Genomic DNA, 14,331 nt, shown 5'->3' on the forward strand with positions numbered 1-14,331 from the left:
CTTTTGGGGAAGGCAGCTGAGGGCTGGGTGTGCAGGCCGCGTGTGCTGACATCTCCCTAAGCCTGTGGGTTCACTCTTCCTCTTTAGGCCTCCGAAGTTCTGGCATCTCGGCCTCCTCAAACATGCACTCAGCAATGCCCTGCATTTCAAGGCAGTCAGCTCAGAAAGCTTTAGAGCCGTTTCCAGTGGCATGCACTAAACGTTAGATCCACGTTTCTGGTAAATCCACCTGTGTCAATAAACTCTACCGTATCCAGTGTTAAATTCCCTCTCCTTGGTCTAATATTATTAGAAGCTATTCCCACGCTTGCTTCCCAGGTTTCTGCAGATATGAAATAGCGAAGGTTTCTCGTGGTTTCCATGTGTGAGTCCCCCTCTCGGGGGCAGGCTGGAGTCTGTCCCCAGTCACAGGTCTCGGGGTGGCACAGGCAGCTGTGGTTGTCTGGAGAATGAGTGACCCCGTGCAAGGCATCTGCCCAGGAGAACTTGCTACTGGGCTTCCAAGCAAAGAAAGGCAATTCGGACACCACACAGCCAGCTGTTTCCACTGCCAAGGGAGGCTCGGAGTCACCCTGGCGTTCAGGAATCTCTGCTTCGTCTCAGTCCAGCCCTGTCGCTGTGCTGGGTTCCAGGGCTGCACTCCTCCCAGATCAGTGCCCCGGCTTTCACGTCAGAGACCGGGGAGACCGTGAGTTCGGGGTGGTGAAGCTCCGAGTCCCGCAGAGTTACATTTTGTGTTTGATTTAGGAAGGGTCAGCCTGGTAGCTACAAGAGAAGGGCTTTTGAGGGCTGCCATAGAGGCTGCCAGGTTCTCGGTGACCGAGAGTCCCCAGTCGGAGCCTGTCCTTCCCCGGTGTGTGAGCCCCATCCTCTGGCAGGACTCTGCCCACACCGGATCCCATGTTCCTTTCGCTGCAGTGACAGCTAGTGCGGCAGCCCCTGGCCCCTGCTCTCCTCTGGCGACTGCAGAGTGGGGGGCGGGGGCGCCACGGTCACAGGTGATGCTGGTTCCCTCTCGATGCTGCTGCCTGCCCGGGTTCACTGGGGATCTGAGTCCCCGCTGACCCAGAGCTCAGCACTGTGTTCAGGCCCCAAACCCTCTGTCCCCAGAACCCTGCCTGGTGCGGGTGCTTCTGTATCAGTCGGGGTCCAGTCAGGACACAGAAGCCATAGCAGCCGTTGAACAGAAAGCTAACGTAAACCAGTGGTAATTGGACGTAAGTCAACTGGGTAACTGACAGGGTAAATACTGACCTCTGAGGCAGCGATCTCAGACCTGCAGCTGTGGCATCACTAGGAACTTCCGGGAAACACAGACCGTCAGGCCGTCTCAGACCCACTAAACCGAAAGTCATGGTGAGGCCCAGTGGTCGTGTCTCACTGAGCCCTTCCAGCGATTCTGGTTCTAGCGCTCTGCGGTTCGAAAACCGCTGCTCTGGGGCGTCGTGGAGGTCAGGAGGGGCCCGCGTCAGGAGGAGCCCGTGTCAGGAGGAGCCCGCGTCAGGAGGAGCCCGCGTCAGGAGGGGCCCGCGTCAGGAGGAGCCCGCGTCAGGAGGGGCCCGTGTCGCCTTCCGAGGGCCGCCGCTGGCTGGGGCTGTGCCTCGGCGGCCGGCGGGGGGAGGGCAGCGTGAGGGGGCTGCTCAGGCTGGACTCAGCTGCTGCTGCTGCTGCGGGAGGGAAGCCCACAGGTGGGGATGTGCGCTGCGCCGGGTCCTCTCCCCGCAGCCCTGTGTCCTACCCTCCAGGCGCTGCGGAACCTGACCTCATCTGGACACAGGGCCGCTAAGAGGTAATTGGTTAAGGAGGTGTCGGTCCTAGCCCACCGTGATTGGCGTCGTTGCAGAAAGGGGAGATGTGGACACAGAATCATGCATAGGGGGAGAGTACCAGTGACAACGAAGGCAGGAATCGGTGTGACGCTTGTGCAAGCCAAGGGGTGTCAGGGCGTGCCTGCACACCACCGGCGGCCAGGTGAGAAGCCTAGAACAGATTTTTCTGCGCAGAAAAGGAACCAAGCCTGCTGACACCTTGATCTCAGACGTCCAGCCTCCAGGACTGAGACGATAAATCTCTGTTGCCTGTGCCCCTAGTTCATGGTGCTCTGTTGTGGCCGCCCGCGCAGACTGATCAGGTGGTCGGCAGGTGAAGCAGCCCTTCTCCAGCCCAGCCCTCCCGTCCTCGCTGGTCTCCCTCCTGTCAGAGGCCGCAGTAGAGCCCGTGGCAGAGTTGAGATGTGCTCCCCAGGGCCCCAGCGTCACGAAGCAGAGTTAGAAGGGAGGGTTTGGGGCTGAGAGACAGTAACCTAGTAAACGGCGGAGTCGAGAGCACACACCATCCCTTCCGGAGAAGTCTGGCAGCGCAGATAGTACTGATGGGTGTGATTTAGTGCCTTCAGATTCTAAATGGTAACTCCTCAGGAGGTATGGAAGGCTCCAAAGTAAGTAGAATTTCACAATGGAATCATCACTTCCAGGCCCGGGGGCGGCGAGGGGAGCACTGAGAATCATATAGGTCTTCCCTCACGATGGCAGTGTGTGGGAATGTGTGTTTTTAGCAACATTCTACTAACAACATTTTTAATAAACTTTTTTAGATTGATAGAAGAGTTGTGAAGATAGTACAGATCGTTCGTTCGCATATACCCCACACCCAGTTCCCTCCATTTTTGCCATCTTACGTTAGTATGGTCACATTTGTCACCGTTAACGAACCAGTATTGATACGTAATTATTGCCTGAAGTCCACAGTTTGTTTAGATTTCCCTGTGTCTTTCCTGATGTCATCTTTCTGCTCGAGGATCCCATCCAGGTTACTGTTAACATTTAGTCGTCACGTCCCCTTAGGCTCCCCTTTGCTCTGACGGTTTCTCAGACTCCCTGGCTTTTGGGAACCTTGACAGTTTTGCAGACCTGGCCAGGTGTGCTGTAGGGTGCCCCCGAATGGAATTTGTCTGCTGTTTTTTTCTCACGACCAGACTTGAATTGTGGGCTTTGGGAGGAAGAGCATGGAGGTAAAGTGCCCTTCACGTCGTATCAGAACTGCGTACTGTCCGCCTGACGTACCACTGTCGACCTTAACCTCAGTCACCTGGCTGCGGTACGTCTGTCAGGTTTCTTTACTGTAAAGTTCCCCTTTTCCATACTGTCCTCTTTAGGAGAAGGTTACTCTGCACCGCCCACACGTAAGGAGTGGGGAGATGAGGGCTGCGCAAGTTAGCTGGAGTTCTTCTGCAAGGGACGTGTGTTCCCTCCTTTCACTTATTTATTCAGTCATTTGTGTCGGCATACGTTTATGGAGAGAGAGAGAGAGAGATTGCATTGGGTTATAATCCACTATTACTTTGTTTTATTGTTCAGTTCATTCCAATTGATATGATTTTAATAGTGCCAGTGAAAGAGAAAACAGGCAAGTGTCCAAATAAGTGGCTGTTTGCCAAACACGGGTTTTTAGAAGAACATGTAGAAAGACGAGCATAGAAGTAAGTTGAAGAAGGGCATGACTAGGAGGGGGCTGCCCAGGGTCCTCTTAGCTGAGGTTAGAATCGAGATCCACAAGCGGGAAGCAGGTGCTCGCCTGCTTTAGAAGCAAGAATAAGGGTTCGCTCTGTTGCTCAAGATTCATGCTGCAGGTGCTGATAAAGAGGAAGGGAAACTCTTCAGCTCGTTTTGTGCTTTTTCATTATCAAGGAAAATGATCTTCAAAACGGAAAAAGTACAGTAAATGGTGATTAGAAGAAGTTAAAGCCCAGGACAGGTGTGGATTGTAGGAAAGTGCCTGTTTGCTTTCTGATCCCTAGTTTAATCAGGATGTAGATTGCCAGGCTCTTAGTGGTGGTGGAGGAATGGTGGAGAGCAGGTCTGAGGCCTGACGCCCGAGGTTCCAGGTGAGAGGAAAAAAAGAGTCCTCAAAAAAAGGTGGGAAATGTGGTGTCATCCTCAGGTAAGGTGTTTGAATGAAATATTCATAAAGTAATAAAAGTAGTAATCTCTGGAAACCTATCATGAATTGACCCCAGAAAGTCGGGGAGATGAACCCGATTTCCTTTTAGGACTGTTCGTAGATGTGGTAATACCATGAAAGGCAAATCTGGGTTTCACCTTGGCGGTTGACAGAGCCTCGTGCCCTGTCCTGATGGATAAGATGCAGAAGTGTATCTTGGCAGCTCAGTGGACTGCTGGCGTATGGACCTTAGGGGAACGTCAGTGAAATCGCAGCCTGCCTGGAGCGAGGTTCCTAGCTGTACTGGATGCGTCTCGTGGGCCGGGCCACCTGCTACTGCAGCCAGCCCTGCAGGCGTGGTGGGCGGCACCTCCGCTTCCGTAACCGGCGGGGACGAGCAGGTGGGGAAACGCCCCTGCCTCGCTCGCTCGGGGAGGACGATCCCGGTGCCATCGAGCCCCTGTCAGGCCCCTGTCCTGCGGCCAGCTCCACCACCCTTCACACACTGACACTGGCTCCCCTGCTAGCCTGTGGCACTCCCGCCCCCGGGACCACGTTCTCAAATAAACCACGTGCGAGCCAGGCTCTGCTTTCTGGGTAAGACACTGCTGGGGCGCCTTAAGATTCTTTCACTCTAATAAGCTCAGCGGCATCTGGAAAAATGACTTGAATACTGACTTTGTTGACCGCATCATCTAATTAACAGATGACTTGAAACCAGGAGAGAGAGCAAATAATAACCAATATCCAGAAAGATTCCTCAATAAGCTGAATTATTCCTAGGCCCGATTAATAAGTAGCTGGCATCCAGAACAGTGGGAATTAGAGCACGTTCCAGAAGAGAATAAGGCTGGGGGCTCAGAACTGTGGCGGTGTGAGGGTGACCTGACGCGCCCCGCCCCCATCAGGCTCACACGAGGGGGGACCTGCTAATGCCGACAGCCAGCAGACTGTAAACCCAGAAGTACAGGCCGTGGTTTTAAGCGTCACGCAGTTTAAAAGTGGTACGAAAGAAGCTTACCTAAAAACAGCAGTCTCTGTTCCTTACACCCTTGTCAAATTCCCCAGAACCAACAGTTCAGCTGTTAAATCTGGCGCTCACTGCCACATTACCTTGATTCATTAGTTTTAGACACTTTTTCCTCTCTAATTCGGTAGCTGGGTTCTTTGTTCCTTGTGTGGCTTCCTTCCTCCCCTCACGCCCAGTGTCACTATCTCAGTACCGGGGTGCTTTCATTCATTTGACTGTGTCACTGAGCCCAGTGGTTTACTGTGGTTACATTTCCTATTTGTACAGTTCAGTGTTATTCCTGGAGCTTAGAATTCTTCCGCTTTTTATTTTCTTTGAACATCTAAGGCTTTTCCCACCGGCTAACTTCTCAGTAGGATTTCCTGTGCAGCCAGACTTGGCCCGCACGGTTCCAGCCCCACTTGGAGCCACTCCTGCCGGCTCTGTGTCTCCTTGCTCATCACCATCACCTGAGACTTTCACTGGGTCATGGCGGGAATTGCCTCCACCCTCTCCTGAATTTTGAACACATGCTTTTCTGCTTTCGTGATTTATTCGCTCTGTTTTGGTGGAGCACTTTCTCCAGGAGCTTCCGGTCCTAGACCACTCGGGCTGCATAACAAAACCCCGCAGGCTGGCAGGCTTCACAGGAATTTCTCCCTCAGTCCTGGAGGCTGGGAGTCCAAGACCAAGTGCCGGTGGCGTCAGTTCCTGGCGAGGCCTCTCTTCCTGGCTTGCAGACAGCTGCCTGGAGAGCGCGAGAGCTCTGGTCTTTCTCATCAGGACACTAATCCCAACCTTGTGGCCTCATCGAACGCTATCCAGCTGCATCAGGGGGTGCAAACATCAGGGGGGTCAGGGGGTGCAAACACTGTCCATACGCGTCCCAGGAAAAGATGCATGAGAGTTAGCTACTTATACGCAATCTGTAGACTATGTGTAGATTCCATGCGGTCGGTCTAGAATTTCAAAGGCATCGTTCCATTGCTTTTAGCTGCCAGTGTTGCTGAAGAGATGGCTGTTGTGGTTTTTTTCTTCTTTAATCTGCATCTTTTTATATGTGATTTCCCCCCTCTGCAGCTTTTGGGGTTTTCTCTCTCTCTCTGGTGCTTCCATGCCATGCGCCTGGTTGTGGTCTCTTCCACTTGTGAGCCAGGCACCCGATGGGCCTTGGGACCTGACACACGTGTCACTCGGTCTGTGTTCATTGTGCTGTTCCTTCCGAGATTCTCTTCCTGCTGTTTCCTTTCTTCTGGAACTTCAGTCGGGAGATCTTGGGCCCCCTGAATTGATCCTTTAATGTTCTTATCCTGTCTCCTTCTCTCATTACTTCTCTGTTCTACTTCTTAGAAGTTTCTTTGTTCTTAACCCATCTAGTGAGATGTATTCAAAACTAGAAGTTGTGCAGCTTCAACGTTCAAGGTTGTGTCGAGTGGCTCGTAATTAAGAGTGAGCACCGACAGTTGGGGGGTGATCACAGGGGAGCTTCTGCCTGGGGGGGGGCGTCTCACGGAAGAGTGTTGGGCCACCATCTTTTTCATTGGAAGCCCCCAAATGTTCGTCTCTGTGTAGTTTATTTCTGAAGCAGTTTCTCCAGAAAAATAATCCTTTGATGGTGATGGCAGGTGGCTTTGGTCATGACCTGATTTGAAACAATCTTCCTGTTTGTTTTCAGCCCTGCCCCTGCCCCGGCCCCTCCCCACGCGGCTCCTCCTCTTCGTTAGCGTTACCCTTGCCACACCTGCCTCTCGCCCTGGCATCTCCTCGCTCACCTTCTAGTTTATACTCCCTGTAGCGTGAGAATAACTGTTCAAGAGGAAAAGATGTCAGAGATGTTTCTCTGCCACTTTTAAACCTAAGGAGGCACGAGGGAGACTCCAGGAAGGAGATGAATGAGGTCCTGCGGGAGTAGAGGAGGGATTCAGCTTGGCTGGGCGTGACGTGGGCGGGTGGTGCTGAGGGCTTGTGAACTGGGCTTTAACTGGTGGAGCAGAAGGTGAGTGCCTCTGAAGTGGGAGGAACATCGTGACACAGCCCGAAAAACGGAGGATAAGTTCACGGACTGAGGAGTCTGCTGGGCCGTAGGGCTCAGGCTGGGGCTGCATCGCAGAGGGTCTTGGAGACCAAACCTGAGAAGCTGGGCCCGTCCTTGCTCAGGGGAGACGCCGGCAGGTGTTGTGAAATCCATTTGACGAGCTCTGATGTAAAAACTTAGTAAACTGTAGTGAACAGTTTTAAAGAGCTTTAGCTATGCATCAGCATTAATTTTAAAAGCCCCACAATTAGAATCAGAGTAAAACTGTGTATGGAAAGCAGGGAAGCATTAGAGGAATCAGATTCCCATTTTGGGGGAACACAGATGTGCTACGTGGCATTTAGATTGCCAGAATCTCTTAGCGCAACTAAGGCCGGCTTACCCTTTTTAAAAATCATTTTTATATTAGACTTTTATTTTCCTCTTTACTTAGCTGATTATCACATTTTGGTTGTTTGAAAATCCTATTAAGGGCTTCCCTGGTGGTGCAGTGGTTAGGAATCTGCCTGCCAATGCAGGGGACACGGGTTCGAGCCCTGGTCTGGGAAGGTCCCACATGCCGTGGAGCAACTAAGCCCGTGCGCCACAACTACTGAGCCTGAGCTCTAGAGCTCGTAAGCCACAACTACTGAGCCCGCGCGCCTAGAGCCCGTGCTCCGCAACAAGAGAAGCCACCGCAGTGAGAAGCCCGCGCACCGCAACGAAGAGTAGCCCCCGCTCGCCGCAACTAGAGAAAGCCAGCGCTCGGCAACAAAGACCCAACGCAGCCAAAAGTAAATTAATAAATAAATTTATAAAAAAGAAAATCCTATTAAAATATAAAATTTTTAATTGGTAAATTGAGTTTGAGCAAATTGCGTTACCAGTTGAAAAGAAAGACATTTTCAGAGGCACTCCAGGCCCCTAGAGTTTTTCCCTTATTAGTAGACGGCGCCCGTCCTCTTTCCGCCTGTTGATGGTTCGTTGGTGACACCCTGTGCCTTCTGTAATTGAGGAGTTTCCTGAGCGTAGTTTTAAATTGCCCCTCAAACACTCCGTGCATGTGGTGCTAAGAAAGCCAAGTTTAGAAGGCTTCGTGACTGCGGAGAGGCTGCAGTGAAACCACAGCAGCAGGCGGGGCTGCTGATCTGGGGACACTGAGACGTCCCCGCTACGGTACTGTGAGCACGGGCTGTCCACTTTGGGGAGTTCTGTCGGGTCTCCGGAGGGTGGCACTGTGACTCCCTCCATGACGTGTGGACCTGTCAACAGTTCGTGTGGCTGAAATTAAAACAGTAACTCATTCTCTGCTTCTGGTCTGTCAGCAGAGAGTGGAAAATTAAAGCTTTTATTCTTTTTGGCTCTTCATGCCGAACATCTTCACAGCAAGTCTGGTTAGTCCACGCGCTTGCGGGAGTTCCCTGGTGGCCTAGTGGTTAGGATTCAGCACTTCCACTGCCGAGCGCCCAGGTTCAGCCCCTGGTCGGGGAACTGAGATCCTGCGAGCCGTGCGGCGTGGCCAAAAAAGGGAAAAAAACCAAAAAAACAAAAAAACACGCCCTTGTGAGGAAAGCACTATCTGTTAGCCCCACCTTGTAGCTAAGAACGTCGAGGCTCAGAGAGGGTTAAGGACCTGAGCTGCCGAAAAGTCACAGTCTGTCCAGTTGGTCCTGCAGCTTCGCCCACTGACACCACTAGGAGGCTTTTTTCCTTCACTCCAAGTATTTCCTTAGCATCTGGTGGTTTTATTAATACCTTCTCGTGCAGAAGTGAAGGCACTTTTCACCTTGAACTCTTCACGTCCCCTTTGCTGCTGGACGGCTGCTTCCCTGGGTGTTTCCCTCACGTGGCGTCAGCAATGTATCCTCAGGATGACCTGAGGTCAGCACACATCACCACCCCACCCTCTGCATCCCTGGCCTGTTGGTCTTCGGTACCTGAGAGAGTCAGTGCTGTGCGGGCATTTCCTTGGGTTTTGTGTGCAGAGGCCTTGAAACCCCTTTAGTAACTAACTTGGAGCATTTAGGGGCTGTTTAAGAGCTTGCAGGTAGCAGGTTAGTCAGAAGTTATTGTGGGGAAGCAGGATTTTCTCTGTTTCTGAAACAACAGTCATTATATTGAGTGTTAAAGTTAGGCCCTGCTTCTTCTGTTGGTGTTGCCATCTGTCTGATTGCTGCTCCTTCGAAAGTTAATGTCTTTTCTTCCCTCTGGCTGGTTTTCTCTTTGCCTTTGATTTTTAGCATCTTACCTATGATGTGCTGGGTGTGGTTTTCTTTGTATTTTTCCTGCCTGGGTTTTATTTGATGCTCTTGATAGATTCAAATATTCTATCGAAATTCGCCTATTTGAAGATGCTTTGGAAAATGCCTTTGGAAAAATTCCAGAATTTTGTAGCTCAGTTCATATCTTTCTTTTCTCTCAAGGATTGTAGTTCCCTGAATCCTGCCGCCTTTGTGCTGTCTGCCAGTGCTTTCTAATGGGGGTTTGTATGTTTTGTCCAACTCGTGCAGTTGTTTTCAGCTATTTCATCATGGCCAAACCAGAACTTTCCGGAGTGGCTTTTCAACAGCTGTGGTCACTTAGGGTTACGTGAATGATCCTGATGAATGATTTTAATGCTGGTTTTCTCTGCTAAATCTGTTATTTTGGAGGAAATAGTAAGCAGTTTGTGGTTTTAAAAGTGCCCCCACTCCCTGCCTACTCCAGCCAATTAGAAAAACAAGCTAAGCAGATATTTAATGTGTTTCAAAATCCGTTTATCCATGACTTTCCCCCATATTCTTTTATAATATTTCCTAGGCCCACAGTCAAGGATTCCCAGAGCCTCATCAAGGTAGAAATAGACCATTCACAGTGGCACACCGTCCCTGGATGCCATTTAGGTACACAAACAGTGTGAATATTTTTGTGATTCTTGATACAAGCTGTGGTTCAGAAACCATTTTGCCAATTTGTGGATGCCATTTAGTTACCGTCTGGCTCCCGTGTCCTTGGGTTGGCTCTGCTCACCGCCTCTTCCTAGTTTCCCTGCCAGTTTGTTCAACAGATTGATGGAATCCCTGCCGTACTCAGGACAGTGCTGGACTTGGCTAAGGCAAGTGTGGAAAATGACTAATGAGAGTCCCCCTCACCCACCAGCCGTCCTTCTGCCCTTGTGCAGGTGAACCAGGCACCTACATTTGTCATTCTAAATAGAGGCAAAAATGAGTCACAGTAAAGGCAGAAACGGGTGCTGAGTTATTACTTCTACTCTGATTTTGAAGCTCTCGTTTCCTGAAATCCTCTCTTTTCACTATTAAGTTAACAAGGGGTTTCGGAGTATAGTGGGTAAGAAAATAACCTTTTTCTTAGTTAAAAAGATAACTATACCACAGAATAAAAAAAAATTTTAAGAGATACACTTCCACTGCCTCAACTTCATAATATAAAAGTTTAATTTTTTTGCTTGTTTCTCTTTGATCTTTTCTGTGTAAATACATGTTTTATATAATTATAATGCATAGTTTTATAGTCTGCATTTTCACTGCCATAAACCTTTTTTTTTTTACTTCAACATAGTCTTCACAGTTATACTATTTGATGCTTTTTTCTCACTGGTATACCAATATTTAACAAGTTTTGTTGGAGGCAGATCTTTCTCCAGTTTTCAATGTTAGAAATAATGCCACATAATTGAACATCTCTGATTCAGGAATCCTACTCCTAAAATTTTTGTATGAGTGACTAATTCAACAGAGAAAAAGCTAGTACACAAACAGTATGAATATTTTTGTGATTCTTGATACAAGCTGTGTCTCAAAAACTATTCTAACAATTCATGGAGCCACCAGTGGTTTTACAACTGCACTTGTGTCGGGTGCTATAACGAAAAAATACTGGCTTATTTAGCAGCTATAAATGGTACTTTAAATTTGCTTTAATTTTCATTTCTTTGATTATCAGTAAAATTGAACCATTTTCCATATGTTATTTGCTGTCTGTATTTAGAGGTCATTTTCAGCACTGAGCTTTTGGCTTTTAATAAATCATCACCTCTGCTGCCTGTCACGGTGTCCCAGAGGGTGTTTGTCCCGAGGGCTCAGGGAGATACTGTATGTGAACGACTCTGAACAGGGCCCAGCCCATAATAGGCACACAGTGAATGTTTGTCTCAAGAAGATATAAAAGTAGGAGTATATTACATCTTTCATTCCTTCTCTTTCTCAACCGCAGGGAAATGAAGGGGGAATGCTTGTTTTGTTATTCAGCATATGAAAAACAAATTTTCATTTCAAGTTCTTTGATATAACTTCGGTATTTCTGAATGAACTAATAACCACATATAGGAAAGATCAAACTCGGAAGTTTGGGGAATTCCCTGGCGGTCCAGTGGCTAGGACTCGGCGCTTTCACTGCCAAGGGCCTGGGTTCAGTCCCTGGTTGGGGAAGTAAGATCCCGTAAGCTGTGTGGCGTGGCCCAAAAAAACAAACCTTTGAAGTTTAATTCTTCTGTGTGGTTTTAATTACATAAAGTCTCTCTGATTGCATTGTTTCAGTTTGAAAAAATAATCTCCAATCCCTATATACCTTTCAATATAATACAAAAGCATATTGCTAATGTTAATAAATTCAGTTATTTTTAACTGGTAAGGTTTAGTTGAGTGTTTTAGTGGAAGGTATTTTTCTCCCTGCATATATATAGACTTTAAAAATGTGTGTTGTCTCTCTCATTGGTCTTAGGTTAAAAAGGCCTTCTTTGCCCTAGTAGCCAACGGTGTCCGAGCAGCGCCTCTGTGGGAGAGTAAAAGACAAAGTTTTGTAGGTAAGCGGCACGGGCCGGGGATCTGAAAGCCTGAATTAGTTCAAGAAGTGCTGGTTTGGAGTGCAGCCTAGGAGACATGTTACCAACCAAAGGACAGTCTTGCTTTTACATCCTGTGCGGTGGGACTGCTAGTAAATTCAAAACATTTATGTACCTGTGTGGAGTTTCTCTGGATTCAGCGCCGTTTTGGCTCTGAAGCCTCCTTGGTGCCTTTGCCGGTCCCCTGGTCCCAAGGCTGAGGCCCGACCTCTCCCTGTCGGCCCCTCCGCTCGCGCTCCTGCCGCGGGCCATCCCCACTCCCTCCCCGGTGAGCACTTTTCTGACACAGCAGATGAAACGATGGAAACGTGATTGGTACCTTTGATAAAGCGTTGTTACGCTATTTAAAATACCACGTAACTCACAGTATCTAAGCTCCATAATTTCTCATCTTATGAATCACAGTGGACAACGGGTGTCGTCCCTCTTAGGAGGCATCGCATCATTTTGAAATGACACTCCGTGTCCGCCGCCCCTCGGGCTGCAGCTGCCTCAGGGGGGAGGTTCACGCCTTCATCTCTGTAGTCCTGGTGTCCGGCACACAGTGGGCCCTTCGTAAGTTGTGCCTGGGAAAGCCACTGTTTTTAGAAGGATTCTCGGAAAACAATCCAAGTGCTACCAAAAGTGTCATGTTTCTAGAGCTCATGGGATACTTTAATCTTATTTTAAAGTATCCTAAATTATTTACATGTAGCCACAAGTCTTTTGTGATGTTTAATAACATTCAGAAAGTTTTGTCTTGGTGAATTGCCAACTACTGTGATTAATTCCATTAATTACTATCAGGTTTAATTTCAGCTAAATTTGTGTATCTTAGCGGGGTGTAGATAATTAACAGATTAATAGTTTTAAATAATATATTAAGCTGTGCTGGTAGTCTTTAAAGTGTAATCTAGAAGGCTGTCTAGTAAATAAATATTCCAGGTTTGCTTATCATCTGAAATTTTTCTTTAATGTTTTCATAGTTTTATATTTAATATATAATTCTTTCTTCCAGGAATGCTAACAATTACAGATTTCATTAATATACTTCATAGATACTATAAATCACCCATGGTAAGTGCCAGAAATCCTTATGTCAAGTAAGTGGAGCTATATATTTCTCTGTATGTATTTAGAACTGTGTGTGTGTGTTTGTGTTTTAAGATTTTGTGTTTTTCTTTTTTGGTACCAGCTTGGTGGTGCTGGTGGTTGATTTTTCCAAATATATATAATGTGCAGGAAACCTCAGTGTAAATCAGTCTGATATTTGAAGCTTGAAGAAGGTAGTCTCAGGAAGCATAAAAGGCAATAGCCTCTTTATTCAGCTTTCAGAAGTCCTCAGATTAGTGGAATTCTATGTGCTTATTTATTGCCTAGATAGTCTATAAATTTCACTAAATTTATGCTCTTTACCGGCATTCTGGGCATGCTGTGGTGTTGAGATCTGCCTGGACCCATGAATGAAGGAGGCCCCTCGCACCCTTCCGGACCAGGGGTGGCTGTCCCCAGTGAAGCCCACAGTGGAGATGAGAACAACACAGGCCTGACTTCCGGGCCTGCTGATGGGCACGCGGCTTTATGCAGTTACCCCTGAAATTTTATAAAAGAAATATATGGACTCTGTGCTTTTAAGGAAGTAAACATTTAAATTGGAGAAATTCAGTTTTGACATTTTTCTGCCACTTAAGAAAAGACTGCTACTGGCTAATTTTAGTGGCAGAACTCCCTGGTTCCTGGTCCAACTGTTTTATAAGAGCATAGTTTGAAAACTACATATGGCCTTTATCTAACACTATGATTTTTGTGATTCTACCAGCTTGTTTGGTTTTTGGTTTTGGTTTTTGTTGTTGTTTTTGAGTTGTTTTGGTTTGGTTTTGGTTTTTTTTGTCAAGGTTGGGGAAGGACAGAATTGTATACTTTGTTTTCTTTAACTAGTACTATTTTGGGTATCTAATAGGTAAAAGGCAATCCAATGAATACTGTTTTTACATGTAATGGTCAGTATTGCCCAATAATTAAATTCCTACATAAGATGGAAAAATAAGCTTCTGCTTAAGACATACTCTTAGAAGGAAGTTTTACCAAAGACTTCCTAAGTATTCCATATTTATTTCACATGACATATCTGATTTCTTAAATACTGCCAAATGCAGCTGAATATTGGTTTTCCTTATAATGGTCAATATCTCTGCTTTTGGACTGGCAAAATCACAAATATGATTATTAAGTGGCTACATTTTAATAAAATGCAGCTAAACCCCGTATAATAGATCTCAGTAGTAGTTAATTAAATCATAATTTCTAAAGAGCAGTTATATCTAAATATATAGTCCAAAGTTTTTCTTAATACTTGAGGATACATTTTTTTCCTCCATATTACACCTCATTTTCTAATTATAAACAGAAAAGTGCAATTGTGAAAGCTATGGCTTATTTCGTTTTTAAGAATTCATCACTACTATATAAAAACACAATTGATTTTTATATAGTAACCTTTCATTTTGTAAGATTCAATTATTCTAGTAGTCTTTTTGTACATTTGTTAGG

At 47.2% G+C, this 14,331-nt stretch overlaps 1 protein-coding gene across 14 annotated transcripts in view; it reads left to right on the forward strand.

The window, feature by feature from the left end:
• The window catches only part of PRKAG2 (protein kinase AMP-activated non-catalytic subunit gamma 2), a 285,917-nt gene that overhangs the window by 247,573 nt on the left and 24,013 nt on the right, over window positions 1–14,331 (forward strand). For all 14 annotated transcript variants that reach the window (XR_005021237.1, XM_036863641.1, XM_036863639.1 and 11 more), the window contains 2 exons: window positions 11,682–11,763; window positions 12,800–12,858. Coding sequence is in view for 13 of the 14 variants with exons in the window: in XM_036863641.1 (XP_036719536.1) it covers window positions 11,682–11,763; window positions 12,800–12,858 (141 nt within the window). In the remaining variant the exon portion in view is untranslated. The remainder of the gene's footprint in view (window positions 1–11,681; window positions 11,764–12,799; window positions 12,859–14,331) is intronic.

This window comes from Balaenoptera musculus, chromosome 9 (genome assembly GCF_009873245.2).
Source record: "Balaenoptera musculus isolate JJ_BM4_2016_0621 chromosome 9, mBalMus1.pri.v3, whole genome shotgun sequence".
NCBI classification, from domain to species: Eukaryota; Metazoa; Chordata; class Mammalia; order Artiodactyla; family Balaenopteridae; genus Balaenoptera; species Balaenoptera musculus.